Source organism: Vombatus ursinus, unplaced genomic scaffold, assembly GCF_900497805.2.
Source record: "Vombatus ursinus unplaced genomic scaffold, bare-nosed wombat genome assembly UNPS02009205.1, whole genome shotgun sequence".
Classification (NCBI taxonomy): domain Eukaryota; kingdom Metazoa; phylum Chordata; class Mammalia; order Diprotodontia; family Vombatidae; genus Vombatus; species Vombatus ursinus.
This window is the reverse complement of record NW_020948983.1, coordinates 59,297,697-59,324,279: the sequence shown is the minus strand read 5'-3', so window position 1 is coordinate 59,324,279 and position 26,583 is coordinate 59,297,697. Positions and strand designations below refer to the sequence as shown.

The 26,583-nt window shown below is 42.3% G+C and overlaps 1 protein-coding gene across 6 annotated transcripts in view; it reads right to left on the bottom strand.

Moving 5' to 3' along the window:
• Nucleotides 1-11,464: 11,464 nt before the first annotated feature.
• Nucleotides 11,465-26,583, bottom strand: part of CORO2B (coronin 2B) — a 235,057-nt gene continuing 219,938 nt past the window's right edge. For all 6 annotated transcript variants that reach the window (XM_027852095.1, XM_027852100.1, XM_027852096.1 and 3 more), the window contains 5 exons: nt 25,337-25,433; nt 23,195-23,307; nt 20,712-20,802; nt 13,856-13,995; nt 11,465-11,649 (listed from right to left, as the gene is read on the bottom strand). In XM_027852095.1, coding sequence (XP_027707896.1) covers nt 11,518-11,649; nt 13,856-13,995; nt 20,712-20,802; nt 23,195-23,307; nt 25,337-25,433 — 573 coding nt within the window. In that variant the 3' untranslated portion in view covers nt 11,465-11,517. The remainder of the gene's footprint in view (nt 11,650-13,855; nt 13,996-20,711; nt 20,803-23,194; nt 23,308-25,336; nt 25,434-26,583) is intronic.

Genomic DNA, 26,583 nt, shown 5'->3' with positions numbered 1-26,583 from the left:
CACATTCAACTTATGATTATAATAATAGCTATTATATAGTCTATTAATAGTCTGTTACATGTAATAGCCATTAATATATGTAATATATAATAGATATTATATTAATACATTATGAGTAGCTATTAATATATCAATAGCTATTCTATATCTATGCATTAATATAGCTATATATTAATGCATATTAATATATAGCTATATATTAATATAATAACTATTAATAGTCTGTTATAACAATAGCTTGCTATTTAAAGTTTTTGAGTAAATGCATTATTAGCTCATCTGATCAAACAAAACTGTGGGGGAAGGAGGTTTGTTTGTTTTTGTTTGTTTACATTTTTCAAAGGAAGAAACTCAGTGAGTTTTAGTATCCAGGATCATACAATAAGAAGGTATATAAAACAGGATTTGAACCTAGCTCTTCCTGTCTCGAAATTTCCTCATCTGTAATATGAGGAGGGACCAGATGGCATTTGAGGTTCCTTCTAGCTCTGAATCTATGATCCCAAGGCCAAAGCTCTATCCAATATGTTACACTGCCTTATCCAAACACTTTTTAGGATTTTAAAGGACCTTTTAAAGGATTTTAACCTTAGAATCCTGCCTGGAATTTACTTGCTGTGTGACCCTGGGTAAATCACAGCCTCTTTCAGTTTCAGTTCCCTCATGATGGGGAAGGGAAAGAGAAGGGTAGGACTCAATGACCTCAAAAGGACATTCCAGCCCTAAAGCTATGATTCCTTGATATGTGTTACCTTTATATTACCCATGTCTAGAACTTAGCAGGCCTTCAGTAAATGTTTGTAGAATGGAATTAAAATGCATGAGAGGGAATGATTACTCAAGTAACATCCTATCCAGAGGTGGGAGAGAATGGGATCCAAGGACATGGGAGAAGGGATTAAACCTAGTGAGGAGAGAGATACTTCAGTGAAGAGAGGGAAGGAGGGAAGAGCAGATGAGAGATAATGCTGAGCAGGAGCACTGAAGGGATTCCCTTCAGATGGCATGTCTTCTACGTGAAGAAAGAGGCTATCCTCTGCTCCAAGCTTGGGGGCCTCTGGGTAAGGATGGGGGAGAGGAAGATTGAAAAGCAGAAAGGAGAACGCTTAAGAAACTTCCTCTGACCACTCCCCCCACCCAGTCCAGCCATCTTTACTTCCCTGAATTCTTGTAGCATTTTTTTTGCATCATACAATTAGCACCTGTCTTGTCTAATTCTCTGCAAAAACCCGCAGATAATTTAACACTTTATTATGTACTCTAGTGTTCGCTAGTTCATCAGTATCATCTTCATCAACAAATATTTATTGTTGTCATGGGATTTCAAAGTGATTAAATTGTGAGAACTGGAGGAATTGGAGCTGACCAGCAGGCAGCTGCCTACTCTGTGGGCTGGTTTTAGCTCCTGAGTGTAGCCTTGCAACTAAGGAATAAAGATGAATGGCCCCCTCTTGCCTTTTACTAGGAAGGCATCAACTAAGTGGACAGCAAATGATCCCAATACATCTTTCTTCACCACAACTGAAGACCCTTAGAGCCCAGACAGCTTTTCACAGCAACAACATTCAAGGAATAACAACAGACACCTCCTTCAAGTGAAAGGCACACTGGGACCTCCAGTAAGGAAACCAGGGCTCCAGTATAGGCTTGGTTCAGATTCACTGTGGGAGCTAAGGAAAATCACTTTACCTAGCATTTCCTAACTATATAATGGGAATAAGAAGCCTTGCCTAAACGTAACAATTCAAATTTATATAGGTTTTAAAGTGACAAAGCAATTTACAGACATTATCTAACTTGATCTTGATAATGGCCCTGTGAGGCAATGTAGGAAAGTACATAAAGTTCTAGACTTAGAGTCATGGAGGCCTGAGCTTAAATTCTGCCTCTTATACTTGATAGCTATGTGATCTTAGAAAAGACATCCATCTTTCTGTCTTGGGAAACTCTAGTATTTGTTCAGAATCAGAAATCAAATATTTAGAATTGGAAAGGGCCATAGAAGACCATCTACTCCAAACCCTTCATTTTTTGGATAGAAAGATGTAGGCCCCTTTGAGGCTAAGTCACTTGCCCAAGGTCACACAAATAAAAAGAAGTTATAGACAAATTCTTGATTGGTAGGCTTTCCCCAGCCTAGAGAAGATCGTAGATCCTTCAGTAAAAGCCTACAAGTCATAGGTGTTAAAGTTTAAAATGATCATAGAGTTGAATTAGTTAATTCAACCCTCTTTTTATAGATAATGAAACTGAAGGCCAGAGAGGCAGGATTTCCCTAAGGCTACACATATAGTCATCAAGAGAGTTAGGATTCTAATTCAGATTTTTTTTACTTTAAGACTAGCACCCCTTCCACTACCCCCACACTGCCTTCCTAAGTAACTTAAATATTAAGGAGGACTGAACTTAGAGTCAGAACACCTCTATCCCAGAGAGAACAACTAGAGTTCCATGACCCTGGCAAAGTCATTTTGTCATCTTTGAGCCTGATTTTCCTTACCTGTGAAATGGAATGAAGACCTTCATTACTTATCACATGAGATTGTTGTGTGGAAGGCCCTTTGGAATCAATCCTTAAAGTGCTATATGAACATTCTATTTCACAGCAAGAAATGATCAAAGATTCAAGGTACAGAAGGAAAAATAGCATTATTTGATATGCCCAAATGCAGGAATTTGTTTTACTTTACTATCCATATGTGTTTAAAAAAGGGGAGGTTCCACAAGGGGGTGAAGCTAAGAGGTAGAGAAAAATAAATGCTTGCTAATATTTTTAAAACTAAAGTAAAAAATAAATTTAAAGAAGACATATAAGTATGTGACATGGAGTTACAGGGAAGAAATATTATCATAACCAGTGCCTACTTCTCTGTGGTGGTAAGGACCAGGGTATGTGCTGCCAATCAGTCCCCTCATCTATTACATGTACCTCCCAACACTAGAGGATGCCCCTTTGTAGGTGGGATTCCAGATTCTAACCTTAGTCTAGGACTCTAGGGTTTGCTATGATCTGATCAGATTATCACTTGTAGCCTCTATCTTACAAGAAAGATGCCTCCTCTCATCCCTTATCCTGCTGTGTTTCATTATCAGTTACTTTAAAAATATATTTTATAAAACTTTAATCAATTTCTTAGATACATTTTAGGGCAAGTTAGCACCAATGTCCTCATCCTGTTCAGTTCTGCCTCAATAAAATATCACCTTCCCATCTACTACTACCCCTCTGAACAGTAGGTTGACCCAAAATTCTCAAATCAGTTACTCCAAGCTATTCATAGTGGGAAGCTAGCAAGAATGATCACCTAAGCTTTTTCCACTCACATCAAAACCTCCATAATCAGTCAGTGCCTAATCTATTGCTGTGACTCAGGAAACTGAGTACCCAGCAGCTTTACCTTGGTATGGGATAGGAAGGACAAAGACAATCTGGTTCTGGTCTCTAGGCCAGGTGGCCAACTTTTATATCTACTTCAGAATCCTTAGGGCTTTTCAGGTGCAGGTTATCACAGGGTAAGCCAACCCATTCTTTGAGGAAGAATAACCAGGTTTCCTTAGCAGAGTGTTATTGCTCCAACTTCTTTTCTCATATTTAGCTCAGCCTTTCTTTCAAATCCCCTACACTGGTGTCCTCTGCCAGTCATGCTCTTCAGTATATAGGACACTGGAGTTGTATGGGCAGGAAGAGACATTACAAGGAGGGAATCAATAGAGTAGACTGTGCATCTGCATGTTGAAGGGATTTGATGTGATTAGAAATGAATGAAGTAAAATGAGAAAGGCTTCCAGGAGGAGGTAACTGCTGAGTTGGTAGCTTAGCATGGTGCCTGGCACATAGTAGGAACTTAATCAATGTTGATTGATTGATTGGTATAACTCCAAGGTAAGGGATGAGGTGGGTTTTACCTTCTGTTGAGACCATGATTAAAAATGAAAGGACTGTTGTCCCCAAGGGCTGTTAACATGCACTGTTTTGTTGTTGTGATGATGGTGTTTGGTTTTTTCACCAAGAACCTTCTCAAGGTGATGAATGGTTGGGCTTTGATGGATGGGACAGTCTATGATGAATCAGAATGACCGAAGTTCCCTGACTTAGTCCTTGGATTGTTTTTTGTTTTTTCCACTAGTCTTCTCTTCTCTTTCCTTTCTTCCATACTTTTCTTCTGCTTCTTTACTTCCACACTTCTGTTCCATCTCTAACTTAGTTCTCCCAGTGGAGCAGAGTTGTAGAATCTGTCTGTTACTCTACTGCCTGTCCTTTCTGACAGCCTGAGGGAAAGTTCATCTTCCTACCTCCTAGATTTCTGACCCTTGGTTTGTTTTTGTGCTTGTTTGGTTAAAAGACAGGCAGGGTCTCTGCCAGGATCACCATGTTATTGGTGTTGTCATCATTATTGTTTTTAGGAGGGATTGGGAGCTTTTCTGGGATGCCCCAAGCAAAAATGGGCTGGGTACGATTGTCCAAATTCTGTTGTAGCATTTGCCACCTACTGGTCAGATTCAAGTTCCAAGTAAACATTTCCTGTCCAGAGTCAATCCTTGCCTTGAAATCCTTGACTGAAGGATACAAATTATGAAATCTGGGAAGTTGGTCTTCAGTAATTCTTGGCTTCCTTTTGCAACCTCATCTCCCCTGCTGGGTCTTTCACCCCAAGAGCAAAGGAATAACTTAAAATTCCATAATACATATGAGGAAAACTGAGGGCTGGTGAGGTCAAGTGACTTGCCTAGTGTGGGGCCAAACTTGGATTAGAATACCTGACTTTCATCTCAGTGTCCTTTTCATTGTACCACAGTGAATTGGCTTAGGCTCATAGTATATAGAAGTGGAAGGCACCTTTAAGTAATGGAAGGGAAGTCAAGCAAAAGAAGGATGAAACTTATTCTTCAGAGGGAATAATTGGGTACAACTTATAGGGCAGCAAACTTTATCACGAGGTAAGAAGAAACTTCCCAACAATTAGAGCAATGCACAATTAAACAGGCTGCTTCGGGAGGTATTGAGTTTCTCATCGCCGTAGGTCTTCTTCCAGCAGAGGATGCATGACCACATCTTGGGAATGCTATAGAGGAGTGCATTACTCAGCTTGGACTAGGTGGTTTTTGATGTCCCTTTGAACACTGAGGTTCTTTGTATTTTATGGATGTGATAATAACCCCCCTAACTTTGATGGGTAGGGAAGTTACTGAACTCTTTTTTGGAGGTAGCTGGTGGCGTGATGGCTAGAGCGCTGGACCTAGAGTCAGGAAGACATTAGTTCAAATCTAGCCTCAGCACTTATTAGCTATGTGACCCTGGGCAAGTCATTTGACTGTTGTTGTCTGTCTCAGTTACTAACTATAAAATAGGAATAATAATAGTACCTACCTCCCAGGGGAGTCATAAGGATCAAATAAATAATATTGGTAAAGCATTTACCATAGTGCCCAGCACACAGTAGGTACTTAATAAATGCTTATTTACTTCCTCCTCCTAACAGAATTGATATTTTAAAACAGGAACAGGAAGAGGATAATGCCAAACCCAAAAGAATGAATGATTATTGGTTTGTCTTTTGGGTGAGTATGGGAGGGTAGTGTTGGGGAAAGATTTGGAGACAGGGCTTCTTTGGGGTCATCTAGTTTCTATCCTATGGGTGATTACCTACCCTATTTATAGGTAAGGCTACTTTCAGTTAAATAACCATTTATTAGGCACTTAGATGTTCAATAGAGATGTTAGGAAAACAAAGAAGCAAAACAATGCAGCCCACAGGCTTCAGGAGATTGTGAACCTGGAAGGACATCAGCTTTAAATCTCCAGGCATGAGGTCATGAAAAGGGAAGAGATTCATTGTGAGCTGTTTCCAAACAGAGCACATAGGTACACAAGCACAGCCACCTCCTGCCAACCCCCAGGTTCACTGCAGTAGGAACTTTGGGATAAAAAAGTTCCTTTCTGTTGCCAGCCTGCAATTCCCCAGGGCTGGGCAAGGTTGCCAAAATGAGGTCTGTTTCCTGGGAGCTTTTCTGGGCCTGCAGTCATTGCTGCCTTTGCTTCCCATGCTGCCCTGAGCAGCCCTGAGGGGAGCTGGGGATGCTGGGGGAGGCAGCTGGCAGGGCTTTTGCCAGGTCAGCAGCACAGCTGCAAAGGGAGATAGTAGTTACCTTTTTTTTTTCATTAATACAATTCAGTTTCCTAAAGTAAGAGAAATTACAAAGTTTACATAAGGCTGGAGCCCACAAGGATTTTATCAGGTCCAGATATGAAGCTATAGTAAGTGCTTGGGTAGTTTAGAAAAGGGAAGGCCACTTAGGGAAAACACTGAAGCATTGAGATGTCTATATATCACCTAGTATGGAGTTGCTGACTCCAAGGGAGGCATGAATGCCAGAATCAAAGAATTTCAGAGTTGGAAGGGACCTCAGAACCTACCTAGTCCCACTTGAACAACAAAACCTTTCTGACAAATAAATGGCCATCTGGTCTTTGCTGGAAAGAATGCTGCGCTGGATTTGGAATTAGAAGTCCTGAGTTCAAATCTCAGCTCTGCTACTTACTGTGTGACTTTGGACAAGTTACTTCCTGTCTCGGCTTCAGTTTCTCTATCTGTGAAATGAAGAGGTTGTACTAGATGACCTCTGAGGTATCTGTAGCTCCAAATCTATGTTCTTTTGCACAGTGGGAGGAATAAAGAAGTCTGAAGCACAACTGGGGAGAGATGGGACATGCACCAGTAAGTATAAGATTGTCTGTCCTAAGTGCTGAATAGGCAGGGCAGTAAGTGACCTGGCTGGTCAGGATGAGCAGACAAATATAGGCTAGAATGGTCAGAGAAGGTTCCATGGAGGAAGATATGTATCCAGCTGGGTCTTTAGGAATTGATGGATAAGGAAGAGTGCAGAGGGCATTTCAGATGGAAGCAATGAGACAGAGGTATCTCATCTCACTCCAATCCAACCTCCACACAGCTGCCAAGGGGATTTTCTTAAAGCACGGGTCTGACCATGTCAGTCCCCTACTCAATAAATTATAAAGGTTCCCTTCCACCTTCAGGAGCATGTATCAACTCTTCTGTTTGTCATGTAAAGCCCTTTACAATTTGACCTCAACCTACACTCTCTACAGCTTTATTCCATGTTATTCCCCATCCCCATGCTACAATCCAGTTAATCTGGCATTCCATTACCAGCCTAGGCTACTTCCAATGAAATGTATTCACCACCACCCCCCTTCACCTCTACTTCTTTGTTGTTGTTGTTGAATTGTGTCTGACTTTTCATGAACCCATGAAGAGTTTTCTTGGCAAAGATACTGGAGTGGCTTGCCATTTCCTTCTCCAACTCATTTTACAGATGAAAAAACTGAGGCAAACAGGGTGAAGTGATTTGCCAAGAGTCACACAGCTAGTAAATATCTGAAGTCAGATTTGAACTCAGGAAGATGTGACTCCAGCACTAGTGCTTTGTGCACTATGGCGCCACCTAGCTGCCCTACACCTGTACCTATTAGAATCTGTTATTTCTTTCAAGACCCAGCCTTGATTGACTCCTCCTAGTAGCTAATACCTTCTCTTCTCCAATTCATCTTGTATCTATTTTGTATATATTTCTATAAGCATATGTTGCCTTCCTTGATAGAATGTAACTCCTTGAGGGCTGGGACTAAATCACTTTCCTCTTTGTATCTCCATTTCCTTGGTTGATTGACTGAGTATTTTTTTTGCTTGGTTATAAGCAAAGAAATTAAGGGCATTGAGAGGGGCAGAAGGTGGTCATCTTGTTCATCTTATCCGATCTCTTGTGCCTCAGGCAGGCTGACACATAAACCATCTCTGCGACCATCTCTTAAAAATCTCTAGAGAAGGTTCTCAAAACCAGGATTATGTGACACTTTCTTATAGCTAGTAGCTTTTATATAATGTTTCAAGGATTGCAAAGCACTTTACATTTGTGATCTCATTTGATCCTCATAACAACTCTCTCAGGGTCACAACGATAGTAAGTATCTGAGGTAGGATTTGAACTAGGGCCTTCCTGAATCCGGGTCCAGCACTCTATCCCACTACACCCCCAAGATACCTCTATTACCAAAAGTTTTAAGAATTCTCTTTTAATCTCACCTTTGACTTTTTGATACTTATATCTAAGGAGTTCAGCCTTATGATCAGCCTGTTCCCAATCTAGATCATCTCAGAGCTAGTCCCCTGGCTTCCACTGGTGTCCATGCCCCCCCCCCCCCACTTCCCAGGCTCTAATTCTCTGGTTAATCCTGCCCAGTGCTTGGCATAATTTGAGCTTTTGTTTTCAGTCAGGCCTGGGAGCCTTAGCCATAAACCACTTTCTTCATGGGCTTTGAAGCTATGGCCCCAAGGATTCTGTATAGTAGGCATGTAATTATGAACAAGGACTTGGGGCATCACAGAGAGCTGGACAGGATTGAACCCAGGGGATCAACACTCCAGTGACATGGTGGGAAGAACACTGGATTCAGGGTCAGAGGACTTGAGTTCATACTTGGCTCTTCCACTCACTATCATAGAGTCAACCTTTCTAGGGTTATTAACCCTTCTAGGCCTATTAACTCACTTGTTAAGGGCTATGAGGTAGTTAAATGTCTGCCCAACTCTAAGACCTAGGAGATTCTTTTAAGTCCTCAAAAAACCCCACCCCCCATTTGACCATGAGATCCTTGAGGGCAGGAACTATTTTTTGCCTTTCTTTGTATCCCCAGCACTTAGCACAGTCCTGGTACATAGTAGGCACTTAAAATATGCTTGTTGACTCTGACCCTTATTGTGGGGTGAGGATTTGTTGGTATGATCATCTCTCTAGGTGTCTTCTAGGCTTAAGGAATTCCATAACGGATCCCAAAGCATTGATTCCTCTAAGAATATCTTTCTTGGACTCCAAAGAACATGCTTACCAAGAGTCCCATGGGATCACTTTGGTGTGTGAACCTATACAATCTGATTCAGTTCTCTGGTCCACATCTGAGAAATGAGGTTGGACGAGATCACTATGGACCCTTCCCTAAGTCCTTATAAGCTCTGCTTCTTCCCTGGATGCTCACTTTTCTCTTCTGTACCAATTCAAATCCATTCTTCAAGGGCCAGTGCAAGTCCTATTTCCTCCATCAAGTTATTCCTGACCACCACAGTTCAAATTTGACATTTAATTTTATATGGCCTTATATTTATCTATTCATGTATTAGCCTTGCCTCCTTAACTAGAGAGACTGCAAGCTCACTGAGTGCAGGGACTATGCTTTATTCTACTTTTGGCTATCACAGTGCCTAATTCAGGGCTGGCCAGATAGTAACAATGAATGAACATTTTTTGGATGAATGAATACAAGAATGAATAAATGAAAGAATGAAAAGCTAAAGAAAGAATGAATGAAGTTAGGGTACAGAATGAATAGATGTGTATTGTTCCCTGGGAAAGGCAGTGGATATGGCTATAGGGCCACTAGCCAAAATACCGCCATTACAGAAACAATTAAAACAACCAGAGGCTAAAGGAGACTACCAAGTCCATTTTTGGCATCTTGAAAACATTTTATTTCAATATTATCCTCGTGTGGCGGCATAAATAATCACAGGAGACAACACAGTTCAAGTAAGGAGATGGGAGAAAGAAAGCAAAAGGTGTGAGTGGACAGAGAAGTACTTTCATCCAGCTAGTGCTAGACAGTCATGTAAAAGGACCTATATGGTAGTGGGAGAAAGCAAGGGAATGTGGGAGAAAGCAAGGGAATGTGGTAGAAACCCACAGTAGCCAATGGCTGATATGGGCCCAGCTCACATGGGGTGGGTTTGTGTAGCTACTTGGCTGTGGCACATAGCACTGGAAAAGTTAACAGCGATAACCCAGCTGTTGGGCTTTATAGCTTGCTTGGCCTTGCCATCTAGTCTTCACAAACATAAACAGATGTGTTTGGCCCAGATATCTGTAGTTGTGCCCACAGGGAAAAAGAGATGTGTGCAGAAGAACCAGAGTGGAATAGCACTTGGGTAGTATATCTGGGTGAGAGTGGGGAGAGAGGGAGGAGAGAAGGAGAGAGAGGCAGAGAAGGGGGAGGAAGAGAGAAAGAGAGAGAGAGAGAGAGAGAGAGAGAGAGAGAGAGGGAGAGAGAGAAGGGGGAGGGAGTGAAAGAGGGAAGGGTGGAAAAAGAAGGGGACAGAAAGCGGGGAGAGAGGAAGAGACAGAGAGGGAGAAGGGAGAAATGGGGCGTAAGGAAAGAGGGGGCCAGAGAAAGGCAGAAAGTGGCAAGAAAGAAAAGAAGCCTTGTTCTGCCTTCCCTAGGGGCCCAAGCTCTGGCCATCTTAGTCTCATGCTTCCCAGAGGAAGAAGGCAGCATCTCAACCTGAGTCCTAGAGAGGAGAAGATCAGAGTTAACCCAGGGAAGGGGACAAGTGTCTCAGTGCTTGAAAAGGCTCAGTCCAGGTCTTTATAATACAATTGGCACAATTTGTGTTGAGGGTGTAGAAGGATTTCCCTCATATTAAAATTTCCCAGATTGACTTGGACATGACATAAGCCCCACTGAAAATGGCATTATAATGTCATGAGAAGAACCCTGCATGAGGAGACCCGACTTCAAGTCCATGCTCTGCCACTATCTGAGTAGCTTTCGGTGAGTCACTTCACTTCGTGCCTTGGTTTTCCCATTTGTAAAATGGGAATAATACTGCCCTCTCTACCACACAGGAGTGTTGTGAAGGTCAAATGAAATCAAATATGTTTAAGTGCTTTAAAAAGTATAAAGCTATGCAAATACAAGGGATGGTTATTATTTCACTAGGTGTTTGGTTTGGTTTTAAAGACACAGAGGTTGTTTTTTGGTGGGAAAGAAATAAAAGGAAACCTGGCTCTTCCAAGTTAAGAACTGAGGTTTACAGGGGTTGCTTTGAAAGAAGACAGGAGGGAGGTGGAAGAAGAGGAGAAAAGAGAGTATTTCAATGAATATCAGCGAATTAAGCCCTGATTTCATGGCATCTACAAGCAAGTGGCTTTGAGCTTCAGCTATTGAGAGCTGTGTATTCCGCGCTGCCGCCCTCTGAATGGGAAAAGTTAACTGCAATCAACCTGGCTGTTTCATTTTATGGCTCCCCCAGCTTCTCCGTGTCGTCTTCCGGCCAGCTTTAAACAGCCCCTCTTGGTGAGTCCTCTAATCTTGTGACCCATCAGAAGAGATGCCACCCGCTAATTCCTCCAAGAAAACCGTACGGGTACAAATCCAGAGTCAGCCCTCTCCAGGACAGTAGTTTTCAGTTACAGCAGTACAGGTCAGTCCGACAGGGTCATCTGCTGCCTCCTTTTTTTTTTTTCCCTTAGTGTGAGATAAAGGGGCCAAAGCACATAATTCCAGTTATCGGTGAGCCCAGCCTATTGGCAGGCTGTTCAAGCACTGGCTTGTTCCGGGGGTGGGGGTGGGGTTGCGGTGGAGGATGGGAAGGGGAAAGAGTGAATGGGAGGAAAATTAAAGAGCAAATATAAACAGAGAGTTTATTTAGAAAATGAGCCTTTGGGGAGCTAATTGTTCTTGGGGTTGTTCCGTAAGTTTTTGAGTTCCAGCTGCAGCTGCCGAATTCGGATGTCTTTCTGGGAGAGTTCCTCTTTCAATCGTCGAATCTCGTCCTGCTGTCGGAAGAACATTCGGAGGAGCTGAAAGGGAGGGACAAACAGATGGGGTGGAAAGAGAATTAAAGAGAAAAGTGAGTGCCTGGGATAGCGCTCTCGTTCCTAAGGCTTCACCACCCCCAACCCTGAGGCCTTCAGATCTTACCTTCCCCCAGAGTTCTGCATATACACACACACACCCCTCTCACCACCCTAGAGTCTCAGTGAATCAGCTTTTCAACTCCCACTGCACCAAGTACTGGTGGCCATTTTCTCCTGTAAGCTGGAAGATCTTATTAAATTAGGGTATTGCAGGCCTGGTCACTGTGTTTCTGAGCAAGAATGAGTCTTGGCCCCATTCTGGCTTAATACAGCAGTGTCTCATTTATCTGGCATCATCAGGGAATGCACTGCCCGATGTAAGTGAATTTTCCAGATGACTGACGCATATCCCTTTAAAAGCCAAAGCTCTATTCTTTTCACTTTAGCCATTTGGGATGGAAATCTTTCCAAAATATATAATGTATTCTTCTGCCTTTTAAGACACAACACAGTAAATATGATTCAACCTTTTCTGTATGATTCAGAATCACCATCATGGACATCAACACTACGTAATACTGGGATGCCCTTGGGGCCACTGAAGTATATGAGGCTGTTTTCCCCTTCACTAAATGGCCCCAGACTGCTCTACTTTTCTAGTTCTGGTATTTTATTTTTATAGCTTTCTCTCTCCTACCCAGTGTCCTGGCCTCTAGAATCTTCTCCCACCCTCTGTAAGTTTTGCGATGGGCAGAGAAACCAGGTAACCAAGGGTGCTAGAATTATGGATAAAATCAGCCAATGACACTAAGCAAGGGAGATGGAGAGACTGAAACCCTGCTCTATGGGCAAAGGCAGAAATAGTGGAGTATAGTATAGTATGGTGGAAAACATTGGGCTTGGAAACAGACCACCGATGAGTCATGAGACCTTAGGCAAGTCAATTAACCTGTTTAAACCTTACCTTCATCTTCAAATTGGGAATAATAATACTACTCAGGGAGGCAGCTAGGTGGTACAGTATATAGAGCACTGGATCTGGAGTCAGGAAAACCTCAGTTCAAATCAGCCTCAAACATTCACTAGCTGTGTGACCCTGGGCAAGTCACTTAACCTCTGTTTGCCTTATGGCAAACCACTCCGATATCTTTGCCAAGAAAACCCCATATAGGGTCATGAAGAGTTGGACACGACTGGATAACAATAATACTAGTCATCTATCCTCCTCGAAGAGTTGTAGGCATAATGAAACCCCTTATAAACCTTAATATGTTATAGGAACATAAGCTAGCATTAGGGCATTCGATCTGGGAAGCCAATGTTTTAAAAACTTCCGTCCAAGTTTCATTCAGGTGAGGTGACCAGTTAAATGACTCTTGGGCAAGTGAAGTGTTTTCAACAATATCTTTGAGGTTTCTTTACAGAACTACAGGGTTATATGCAGCAATCCTTAGGAGAATTCGACAAAGTATGTCTGTGGTTAAATGAGTGGGGCTTAGGTTCATATGACAATTAGAAGTTTATGAAATCCTTTAATAATAATAATGGCTCACTTGCATATAGCATTTCCTACATACATATTATCTCTTATTTGATTTTCTTAACAACCCTGTAATGGTAGGTGTTACTTTTATACCCAGATGAGGAAACTGAGGCTGAAGGAGGCTAAGTGACTTACCCAGGGTCACTCAGCTAGTAAATGTCTGAAGCAAGGTTCAACACAAGCCTTCCTGAATTCAAGCCCAGCCATCTATCTACTAAGCCCTGTTGCCTCAGGCATAAAGGACACCTTTGAAGCATCCAGTGTTGGCCCTTCTCACATCCCACCACCAAGAAAAACATAACAATGAATTGTCAGTTGCCATCATCACCTAAACATCATGGCAGGTAAAGACAGTGATTTATAACTCCAGTAACAACAAGCAACAATAATGGCTTGAAACTGAATCCATGACAGGAAACACAATTCTTAGCAAAAGTAAATTTAAGGTTTCCGATGGGGGAAAAAACCCCTTCCCCCTCCCTTCTCCAGATGGTATTTATGAGGGTCAGAGGAGCAGTGGAAGCTAACAGCAGGCTGCTTATGGAGTTTGTCACAGAAAGAAAGATGACTGGGAGGGAAGCTGGTTTGAAAGCCTGGTACACATAATTGAAATTTAAAGGTCTCCCTCTTTGAGGGCCCATAGATGTAATAACTTATGTTCCTTACCTCGTTTTCTGTCCTGGGTGGGACATTTTCTAATAAATCTATTCCATTGACCACAACACTCTTCTTTTCTTTGATTGGAGCCTTAAACACCACTTTGGGAGATTTCTTATAGCCTTCTTTTAAAGACATCAGCACTGGATCTAGGGGAGGCAAGAGGCTGTCAGTTGGGCTCATGACAGGACCAACCAGATTAGTGAGCTGTCGTGACAATTCCATGTCCCTTGCCCCTCATCTTTTAACTTGTTTTTAGTATGGTAGTGTGGGATAAGCCCTGGAATATGAGTTTGGAAATGAGTGTTCTGGTCCCGGCTCTGTCATGGTATAGCTGTGTGTGAACCAGTTACTGTTATTTCCTCTGTTCTCAGTTTCCTCATCCATAAATAATAATCATATGTGCTTGATGAAGCATATCCAAAGTGGGCTTCTTCTTCCCCTCCTGGAGTGGACACACACACACACACACACACACCCCCAATGACTGATGAATCCATGAGGATAGATAGCCCTTGACAACAAAGGAATTCTAGAAACTCCTTTTTTTCCCTTAGCATTCTTATTTTTTAATAAGTTTAAAGTGTTTTGTGTGAAAACTTAATTGAAATCTACCTTGTATTCACTTGTAACAATAAGATGTTTAATGAGATTTAATTTCATTTCCATTTTAGTGAAGGAGCTTAACCATATTTATGTCTCAGTGGAATCTCCCTTTCCAGCAGCTCTCTACCAACAAACTTTTGGACACCTGGGTAGATCCTTCTTTAGTTTACTCATAATTAGTATGTTCTTGGAGGGGTATATTTGAAAAGGGCTTCTGTTGACCCCTTGAAAATAAGGCAGAACTGCCCCTAACTGCTGTTACCACTTAGACTTAGTCTGTAGTTCTGAACTCAGCCAGTTTCCTTGAACTTTTATTAACGTGTGACACTTTGATTCTCAGAGACCAGACAGTGGAGAAATAACATGGCCAGTGGAGCTGATTAGCACATGTGCCCTTGGATCCTTTTTGTATGTGTATATCATTGGTGGTTTGTTATGTTATTGATAAACCCTGTGGTTAAATTTAAGAGGTATGAGACTGTGTTTCTGTCTCTTGAGAAGGGAGAAGGGAAAGGTATAAGCATTTATACAGTCTCTACTATTTGCCAGTCACTGCTCAGAATTTTCACAAATATTATTTGATTTGATCCTCATGACAACCCTATAAGGTAGGTGCTATTATGATCCCTATTTTACAGTTGGGGAAACAGAGGTGAAGTGACTTACCCAGGGTCATACAGCTAGAAAGTGTCTGAAGTCAGATTTGAACTCAAGTCTTCCTCACTCTAGGCCAGTGCTCTATCCATAGTGTAATCAGCTGCCTTAAGACTGGTTTCTTGAGACTTAAGATTGGAGTAACTCACTGCCCTGTGCCTATTTTTCACAGGATTTTTGTAAGAGTGAAACAAATGTGAAAGTACCTAACATAATTAAAAGTGCCAAGAAAATAGAAAGTATTATTGCTATTGCTGAAGAAATGTCACCCTCCTCCTTCCATAAACAAAAACTAAATCCTAAAAGCTTCATGACAGTTAAGACATCATCTGTGTGAGAGATTTCAATTTAAAAGAAAAGTGACTGAGTCAGGATCTAAAAAAGATCTTGACAAGCTGGTATAAAATTTAATAAGGATAAATGTAAAGTTTCACATTTGGGTTCAAAATATTAACTTCATAAGTAAATGCATAGCTAGAAAGAAATTTGCCTGAAAAAGAACTGAGGGTCTTAGTAGGCTGTGAATTCATTATTAGTTGATAGTCTGATATGAAAGGCAAGAAAGCTAATGTAATTTTGGCCTACACCAAGGGTGGGGAACCTGGGGCCTCAAGGCCACCTGTGGCCCTCTAGGTCCTCAAGCATGGCCTTTTGACTTCACAGAATGAATCCCCTTAATAAAGAGATTTGTTCTGTAAAATTTGAACTCAGTCAAAAGGCCACACCCAAGCACCTAGAAGGCCATATGTGGCCTCTAAGCTCCAGGTTCCCCACCCCTGGCCTACGCTAAATAAGGTAGAGCTTTCAGAAATAATGAGATAATAGTCCTGTCCTCTGCTGTGCTGATCAGACCACATACAAAGTATTTTGTTTAGTTCTGGATCACAGTATTTATAGGAAGTACATTGATAAGATGGAAAATGTCCAGAAGAAGACAACCAGAGCTGTCCATGGAGTCCATCCCTGCATCTATGCTATATGAGGTTCGGCTGAAAGAACTGGAAATGTTCAACTTGGAGAAGAGAAGCCTGCTTTAGGTCATAATCAATGCCTGAAGGACATCTCACATGTGGAAGAGGGATATGGCCCCAGAAGGAAGCTCTAGAAGCATTGGGTGGTAGTTGCTGAGAGAAAAAGTTGGGCTTGATGTAAGGTGAAATTTCTTAACAATTCAAGTTATCCCAAAGAAAAATGTACTGGTTTGGGAGGTGGTGGATTTGCCCTCATTGGCTATCTTCAAGCAGAGTCTTGATGACCAGTTTTTGGGTATGTTGCAACAGCAATCCTTTATTAGATCTGGGGTGGCCTAGATGGTTGATAAGGTCTCTTCGAACTCTAGAATTTAGGATTTCATCTTGTGAATTTGTCCTTCGTGGTCTCATTTAAATCAAACCAAGAGGCCCCTGAAGGTGTGGAGTCAGAAGCAGGATGTGATCCCAGCTCTTCCATCTCCAAGTCTGGGACTCCTTCCATTATACCAGGACACTGCCTCTTGCTTTCACCACTTCCCTCCCCTCCTTTCTCAGAGATCTCAAGGCTTAAAAAGTAACTCTTCTCTACCGACATGTCAGAGATATCTACACACATGCCTTTCGAGCAGGGGAGCTGTAAGGAAGAGATGCCAGATAGTCAAGGTCCTCATATTTGACATAAAGTGACTGAGGGAGGAAGCTTTTTCTCCTTTGGCTGGCTAAGTGTATTCCTACTTAAAAGTAGGACAAGCTACATGACTCCAGAGATCTCCTCTAGTTGCAGGATTCTAAGATTCTGGCCAACCACATTTTTGTTTTTCAGGGTATTCCAGAAGTCTTAGTGCAGTGTTAAGCTACTAAAAATTAAAACTGCACTGCCTTTGTATTGTAATACTTTGCATACGTGTTGCCCAAGGTTCTGCCTTTGGCCCCTTTCTCCTCTTTCCATACTCTCTCCCTTGACAATCTCATGCATTCACATGGTTCTAACGATGCCTTCTGTGCAGATGACACCCACATCTTTCTTCCCCCAACTTTTCCCAGAGTTCCACCTCTATATTCCCAACTGCCTGCTGAGTACTTCTACAGAGATATATTACTAACCCTTCAAATTCAACGTGTGAAAAATTGAACTCTTCATCCTCTCTCCAAAGCCTGTTCCTTCCATTCACTTCTCTTTTGCTATTGTAGTTGACAGCACCACCATCCTCCCAATCACTTTGGCCTATAACCCAAGCGAGCTACTATTCATATATCTCTTTAAGGTTTGAAAAGCACTTGATAAATATTTTCTCATTTGATCCTCATAACAACCCTAGAAGAGAGGTGCTAAATATAATCCCCATTTTACAGATGAGGAAACTGAGGCAAATAGAGGTTAAGTGACTTGGCCAGGGTCACACAGCTAGTGTCTGAGGTTGGATTTGAACTCAGGTCTTCCTGACTCTAGGTCCAACTCTCTCTTCACTGCACCATCTAGATACCTCTTCAACTCTTTCTTCTCCCTCACCCCTCCCCATATCTAATGAGTTGTTAGGTTCTGTAGAATCTATCTCTGCAACATCTGTTGCATCTCTTCTATGCTCCCAAACAATTGCTCAAGGTCAGTCCCTCACCTCTTTTCATCCAGCTGATTCTAAGAGTCTACTATCCAGTCTTCCGATCTCCAGTCTGTTTTCTCTGGGTCACCTTTCACACCACAGCTTGAGAAACCTTCCTAATCTACTGTTCCACTCAAAAACCTCCTTCGTCTCCTGAATAAAGGACATGCTCATGATTTGGCATCCAAAGCCCTCCACAATCTGGCTCCAATCTACTCTTCCAACCTTATCACATACCACTCCCCCACCCCTCACATGCTCTACCTTCCACCTGCACTCAATCACTCTCCATCTATCACTCTCAATCTGCCCTCTCCCATCTCCCTGCCTTTGCTCACATTGTACTTCACACCTGAAAAAGATCCTTTGTCCCTCATCCCAATCTGGGAAAACTGCTTTATTTAAGACTCAAGTCTTACATCTTCCACCAGGGCAGCCAGGTGACTCAGTGGATTGAGTGCTGGGCCTGGAGTCAGGAATACTCATCTTCCTGAGTTCAAATCTGGCCTCAGACACTTACTAGCAGTGTGACCCTGAGCAAGTCATTTACTCCTGTTTGCCTCAGTTTCCTCATCTGTAAAATGAGCTGGAGTAGGGAATGGCAAACCCCTCCAGTATCTTTGCCAAGAAAACCCCAAATGGCACCACAAAGAGTCAGCATGACTGAAATGACTGAACAGCAACGATGACAACAAACTATACCTTCCATGAAATCTTCTCTGACCACCCCCCTTTCCCTTCAACCTCAGTGATCTCTCCTTCCTCCAATTTCTCATAGCACTTTACCTGGCCTTCTCTTTTATATTTATCTCGTTCTGCCTTATTTAATTGTTATTTGTGTAACATATGTCTATTAGGCTATGAGTTCTTTGAAGGTAGGGTCCATATACCACATATCCCTAGCACCTAGCATGTGCCTTGCACATGATAGGTGCTTAAAAAGTATTTATTGAATTAAATTTCATCGAATATGTAGTATTTTCCACATTGCTTAAGTCAAGAAGTGGTTGCAGTATACTTTGGAGTCCTGGTTTTGTTGATAACCAATGAGCAGGAGGGAAGGTGGCATGGGGGTCGGCATGACACGTAGTCAAGTGACATGGGCTCTCATCGAAGTAACATATCATATACTATCTTTGTACTTTTGAAATAGAGATTGCCTTTGAGGGAACTTATGTTCTTCTAGGGGGTGAGAGTCAGTATAAGACAAGAAGATGAGGAGGAGAGCACAGGTACCTTTGAAGTATCAGAGAAGGCTTCATGGAAAAGGTTGACACCTGACCTGAGTCTTGAAGGAAGATGAGGTCTTTGAGAGGCCCGGAAGCAGTGGGGACGGCATTCCAGGCATTGGGGATGGCCTTAGCAAATGGAGAGAGATGAGGGGCATGAGAAATGAAATTTGGCTAGTACGTAGAGTATAGGAAAGGAAATAATAAGGAAAAAAAGGTGGAAAATTTGGTTGGAATCAGATTGTTGTGGGCCTAAAATGCTAGTTTAATGAGTCTGTATTTTATTCTAGAGACAATGTAGAATGGAGGATAGATTGGACTTAGAGTCAGGAAGAACTTAATTCAAATCCTGCCTTAGACACTTACTAGTTGTGTGACCTTGGACAAGTTATTATGTGCCTCAGTTTTCTCATCTGTACAATGGGTGGTGTTAGACTTGATGACCAAGTGCCCTTTTAGCTCTAAATCTCTAGTCCTGTAAAGTAGGGAGACACTGAAGTTTCTTGAGCAGGAGAGTAACATGCATAGACCTGTGCCTTAGATTTGGCAAGTTCAGTGTGACTGCAGTTATAGCTAGGATGGAGTAGCTGGGGCTTTGACTCAGGGTGCCACAATTTAGAAGGCACTGATGGAACCTGCAGTCCTTCAGCATAGGCTTCATGGTACCCCATAATTTCCTCCCCTTGGCAGCTATATTCTGGGTGAACTCCTTCCTAGCCAACCCTGGCCCTATGCTCATGTCACTTGCTCTGGTTGCAAAACTTGCTAGTTGTGGCTCTGATGTGAAGTAGTTATAAGAGCACTGGAACAGGAATTGGGAGACTTACTGTTACCTGACTACCTGTCCTTCCTACCCTCCTTCTACCATGCCCCCTTCCCTCCTGCTTTTTGGTTGTCAACAAAACCAGGACTCAAAAGTATACTGTAACCACTTCTTGACTCTAGCAATGTGGAAAATACCACATATTCGATGACATTTAATTCAACAAATATTTATTAAGCACCTATCACGTGCAAAGCATGTGTTAGGTGCTAGGGATACAAAGATATGTGGTATATGGTCTGCTCTTGGGGCCTCAGTTTCTTCCCCAGTAAAATGAGTGGCGTGGGGTAGACTAGATCAGGGGTTCTTAATTGAGGGTCCAAAGATGCCATGGAAAGATTTCTGGTGGCCTGAGAACTTGAATAGGAAAAAAAATTCATTTTCTTTTCATTAACTTCTAATTGAAAATTAGCATGTTCTTCAATTATTTAAAAATATTATTCTGAGATAGGGTTTCACTAGATTGCTGAAGGAGTCCATGATATTCTACAAGGTTAAGAACCCCTGGACTAGATGATCTTCTAAAATCCCTCTAAACACTTAACATTTTATTGTTTTATTCTGTAATTTCCAATTCTTCCAAGGGTAAAAGGAAGAGGTTGTGAACTTCTCAAAACAAAATTTTAATTTGCATTAAATTAGAGCCCTTTATAGCCTATCGGAAGTACACTGGGCAAAGCTATGGTCAGCAATAGAGTGGTTAGGAAGGGTAGGAGGATGCATGAGGCCCCTGAAATTATACCATATTGGTGCCAGCCTACTCAACCATGGGTAGAATTGGTTCTAGACTCGACTAATATGAGTTTGCTTGGAGATGGGAGACCTCTCAGTTATGATTAGTTGCCTTGATCTTAGAAAAGAGGGCTGAGGAATGGAAGCTCTTATGTCCCCATTTCTGGGGTTTAAGGAGGAGCTGTAATCCCCAGCAGAGAGCTGGCCAGAACAGAGGCCTTCTAAAAACCCATCCTTTTAGCGTCTTACCTCGATTGATGCCTCCAAGCCATTCATCAGGGGTCAGAGCTGGCTCCGTTCCTGGGGTCATGGGGTAAATGTCTTCCTGGTAAGATTCTGACTACAGATGAGAGAGAACAGAAAGGCCAGCAAATAGGGTGGGGCAGGTGGGGTACAGAAGGTTGTTTAGGGGAATGCTGCTTTCCAGCCAATCTGGAGTCCTCACTGTTCATCACTCTTCGGAGAGGACTCAGTTCACATCCTATCTCTTTTATGGAGCCACCTCAGATCACCCCAGGCCATAGTGATCTCTCTCTCCTTTTTGTACCTGAAGCACATAGTGTCTGTACTTCTCATTTCTTCCAATCAATCAACAAGCATTAATTAAGCACTTACTCTCTTCCCATTCCTGTGCTAGGTGCAGGGAATACAAAGACCAATGTTATTATTTCTAGTTCTGTGTGGGTATATATTGTGCCTCTTCAAGTAGATTGTTAGTTCCTCGATGGTAGAGACTGTGGCCCCTCCACCTTTGTAACCCCACTGTGCCTACCAGGGCCTTGTACACAACTAGAGCTCAACAGTGTTTGTGAAGGTGATGGTCTTGAAGGGTCCCATCAGCTCTAATGTCCTACAAGATTGTAATGATCAAAACGAGTTTGCCTGGTGTTGGAGGCAAGCCTTCACCCCATGTCAGCCAAAGCTTGGCCAACTGCTCTCATTTTAGAGAACAAGTCCTGAGCCACCCCTGAGTGTTCTCTGGGCTAAAGAATAGTGGAGTGGAGAAATACAACTCTTAAAGGAAAGGGATGGAGAAGTTGCTCCTGCCTTTCTCTTGTGGGTGTGTATGTGTGTGTGTGCAGCCCCTTACATCTTACATTTGAGAGAATGAGAAGTTTTCTCACCATCTCCCAAAGACATCATAGTGATTCTTGCCTCTGTATTTATTCCTGGTATATAGTCTCCAACCCTACCTCTCCCACTCATCTGAATTCCAGTGGAATAGAAGCTCCCTGAGGGCAAGAACTATCTCACTTTTATATTTCTATCCTCAGTGCCTAGCACAGTACCTGTCACATAGTTGATGTTTAATAAATGTTTGTTGAATGACTGAATCCTTGGCCAAAGTTATTTCTTTTTTTCTCCAATTTCCTCTATGCCCTATTGCTTATGCCTTTTTTTTGAATCATTATTAAATTTTGTTTTAAATTTGTGGAATAAAACAAGCATTTCCATAACATAATACAATAAAAAAAGATGATTGCACCTGAAACTACAAATCTGTTATGTACAACTTGCTATTCCTTTCAAATATACAACAAAATTGTCATGTAAATTTCTTTCTTTTCTTTCTTTCTTTCTTTCTTTCTTTCTTTCTTTCTTTCTTTCTTTCTTTCTTTCTTTTTCTTTCTCTCTCTCTCTCTCTCTTTCTTTCTTTCTTTCTTTTTTGCTTATGCCTTTCAGTATTGCATTCCATTAGATTCTGCTCCCAATTCAATTCAATTTGAGAAATATTCCTTAATTGCCTGCTAGGTACCAGTGACACAAAGATTCAGCCAACAGTCCCTGCCCTCAAGGAGCTTACATTCTACTTGGGTAAGAGGGGGTTGGGCAGAATACAACCCTCTACACAAACATAGGGCAAGAAAAATTGAGAGAGAAAGTACTGATAACTGAAGGGATAAGGGAAGGCTTCCTGAAGGAGCGGACACTTCACCTTGAGAAGACAAGGATTCTAAGAGGTAGGAATATGGAGAGAGTATATGTAGGAATTTTTTTTTAGAGGGACAGAGCTGCTGATGCAAATACATAGGAGCAGAAGACAGCGTTGAGGGCAGCAAATAATTCAGAACTCTGTTTGGCTAGAACAAAGGCAAGGAGAATAATAAAATGTAAAAAAATAAAATAGAATGAAAAATAAGGCTGCTTAATTCTTGGGTCAGAACCATCATGTGGAATGCCTTAAAAATCAGGCTAAAGAATTGGTATTTTATCTTATAGACAGTGGAGAGATGTTGAAGGGTTTTTGTTTGGTTTTGTTTGGTTTGATTTGGTTTTTTTAGTTCTGCCTCCCTAGCTAGACTGGAAATTTCTTGAGGGCAGGAAGCATGGCTTACACTTGTTCAGTATCCCCCACAGAGGTAGCAGATATGAGCATATAGTAGGTAGGTACTCAATAAAGACTTCTTGTTTCACCAATAAATTCCCGTAATGCAGAGAGCTGCTGGATGTTGGGAAAGCTATTCCCTAAGTCTGGGAGAGTTCACGTGTACCTGTCAGGCCCCTCCTCACCCACTCCCTTGATTGCAAGCCCTTTCAACTCAGAGATTGTATATTTTCTTTCTTCAGTGTCAGCATAGTATTTAACAAAGGGCTGTTTAACATATTTAACACTTATTTAACATAGTAGGTCCTCAAGTTGTGACTTGTTGACTGGCAGATGATAATACCTCTGTGCCTGAGGTATTGGAAGTGTCTGGGTGGCCTCTCTTCCCCGTGAAAGCTGTACTCACCCTCCTAGGCACGATCATGGAGATGGGCTCAATCAAGCCCTTCAAGGTCACTAGCTTGTAGAACCGGAACACTTCACAAGCCGACACATCCAGGCCATGCTTAGGCATCACCCCTGTGGAAGGGGAGCATAAGCATTCATGTCCAATGGTATTCTAGGCAGCCACATCTCCCTCCCCACCTCCTGGGTCTGGGAAAAGGGAGAGGTGAAAGTGAAGGGGAGATGTTTTAAGTCCTTGAGATGCTGACCCTGGGTCTGCAGAGATGCAGGAAGGAGTATTTAGATGCTTATCAGGCTAGGCTATCACATGATGAGGGCCCATTTCTAAGTCAGAAGCCACCAAAAATTCTTCCAATATCCGCCTCTCCAAGCTGATCTGATTGGAGTCATAGAATTTTAGTGCTGTGAGGACCTTTAGAGATTATTTAGTCCAAACCCCTAGTTTAACAGATGAGGAAACTGAGGTGCAGAGAGGCTAATGAACTTAACTCCAGTCACACAGCCAGTTAGTAGCAAAGCTGTAGTGGCTCTCACCTTCTCAAAGTAAACTCTTTACTAGATTGTAAGCTTCTTAAGAGTCAGGACAATGTCTTACTTAAACCTTTATTTTCTCCTGTGCCCTGCACATAGAAAGCACTTAATTAATGTTTTATGAATGGAAGGATGGATGTTTGGATATATGAATGAATGAATGAATGAACGAATGAATGAACTTCTCCAAAGATCTGCAGACTTGGAGGGCTATCCCCCAGGCTCTGTGGACAGAAAAAAGAAGTGAAAAAGTCACATTGTAGAGGTCCTTTTACTCTTAACACAAGTCCACGAATCTTTCCCATTGCTCTCTGATGGCTCAGCACAGAGAGCACTGGACCTGGAGTTAGGAAGACCTGAGTTCAAATCCAGCCTCAAATACTAGCTTTGTGACCTTGGGCAAATCACTTACCCTCTATTGGCCTCAGTTTTCTCAACTGTAAAATGGGAATCATAATAGCACCTACCTGCCAGGAGTGTTTTGAGGATCAAATGACATATTTGTAAAGTGTTTAACACAGTGTCTTCTAGCACATATTAAGCTCTATATAAATGCTAGCTAGCTGTTGTTGTTGTCATGTGTGTGTATGTGTGTGTGTGTGTGTGTGTGTGTGTTTGTGTATATAGGACTGTGGGGAGTGAGAAAGAGAGAAGAGGAATACTTGTAAAAGAGAGGAGGGAGACAGAGAAAAGAGAAGCAGAGGAGGTAGGGAACAAGAGAGGAGACATATACAAAGAGAGGGCCCTGGATACTGTCCATATGTTTAGGCTACCCAACAAAAGTTTTTTTTTTTTAATTCCCTAGCAAAATTCATGGGACTCCAACACTAACCAGTGAAAGGCAAACCAACTCCCAGGGAAGAGTCCATTGGTCCTATAAATATGTTCTTGATACAGAAGGCTCAATAGTGGGAACTTAAGTGAAATAATAAACCAGCCCAGGCCAGAGTGAGACGAGCCTTAGGTGAGCTCACTTTATGTGTCAATGCATTCCCCTAATGAGCCGCAGTGAGAAGAACACTAGAGTTGGCCTCTGAGGCCCTGGGTTTGAATCTCATCTCTGTGACTTGTGACTTGTTATGACTTTGGACAGGTCAATTCACCTTCTATTTCCTCCCCTGTAAAATTAGGGAGTAAAACTAAAGAATCCTTTCCAGTTCTAAATCCTATAATACAAAGTGCTACATGGTGTGTATTGTTTTGATTAATTTGCTTAAATAAAGACTTTGGAAGGATTTCCCAACTTCCCTCTCTCCCTAGCACCTTCTCCTATACAAAGAGCTAGCCCAGGGGCTAGAAAGGACTAGGTTTAAGTCTCATCTCCGATAAATGCTAGTTATGTGGCCCTGGACAAAAATCTCAAACCTCTTGAGTATTCTCGGCAGCTCTTTAAAATGGTAAGTTGTGGAGATGAAGGTGCCAGCCTACATTGGTAGAAGTGGTTTCCTCCCCTGGAAGTCCCCTATCCCAATGAAATCACAGGTCCAGTCCCCAAGTCTCTGAATATACAATGAGAGTTGCCTAGTGAGGTGCCCCTGGACTGGTTCCTTCTTTGGCTCTTTATTTTGTGTGATCTTGAGAAGGGGGTGGGATCCACTCTGGAAGCCCTTACCCAGACCTTTCTGTGGGGCTGGGGAGCGAAACTCCATGAGGTAACTCAGATATGGCTTCTCTGACCCAATCTCGTAGTATCTGATGTTCCCGTCCCCCTGCAAGGCAAGAACAAGAATGAGGAGTGGAGAGGGGGAGGAAGAAGGAGAACAGGTTCCATGTTCACATCAGACGGGTTAGAGGAAGGTTTGAAATTCCCATTTCCCCCTAAACAGGCTGAAGATGCCGGAATGAAAAGTGTGGGGTGAGGCAGGGGAGGACTTTAGGTCATTCTAGACCACTGGCTGCAGGGAATTTAAAGAACAAATTGAATTTGGGGAACCCGAAGACATCTGCTGCTTTGCTAATAGCTAGAACTGGATCCTCCCTCCCCTCTCCCTGCTCCCCACTCTTCACCTCCCACCCCCCGGGGTAGGCCCAGATATAGGTGAATATATTTAAGTGACTTCTGAGGCACTTGGAAGTCCTAGTGAGACTTAGAATATACTACACCCCCAAGACTCTGAATCAATTCTTAGGACTTTATCCTTTCAGCTTAAAACTTTGCTCCCTGCTAAAAGTACAAGCACCCCCAATCCATCCCCAGGAAGCATGAGTTGAGAAAATGCTGGACTTGGAATCAGAGCCCCTGGGTTGGAATCTTAATTCTCCTACTTGCTACCTGCATGACCTTGGGTTAAGTCATTGGATCCACTCTCTGGGCCCCAGTTTATAAGTACAACGACAGGGCTGGAATAAATGGCCTCTGAGGTCTTTTTCAATTCCAACTTTATGATCCTATGGAAAGAGTAATCCTCCAACTGTCATTAGTGAGTTGTACCTCAGTGAGAGGGAGTTTTAAATCCTTTTCTGAGATTAGGATTTGGCTGAGGAATAGGGGAGAAAATGTGGAGATGGTGCTGGGGGTGAGGGTTCTAGAGCACAGTGAAGAGGGAAAGGGAGAAGAATTGAGATGTCAGAGACTCTTAAAAACAAATAATTTTCCAAGAGTTGGCCCCATCCTTCAAAGATGAAGGGGCATGTTCCTGGGGAATGCAGGAATTCTTCCCATTGGCTTTTTGTGGGGAAAAACAAGTGATGGGAATACCTGAGTGTGTAGATGCTCTAATTCCCCAAGAATAGGAAAAACCTGCTCAGATGAAGGTACCTCCAAATTGCTAATAATTTGATGACCTCCTTTAGGACAGGGGTGGGGGAAGAGACAGTGGGGCTCAGGACATCCTGAATATCCTCTGCTCCAAGGTAGCC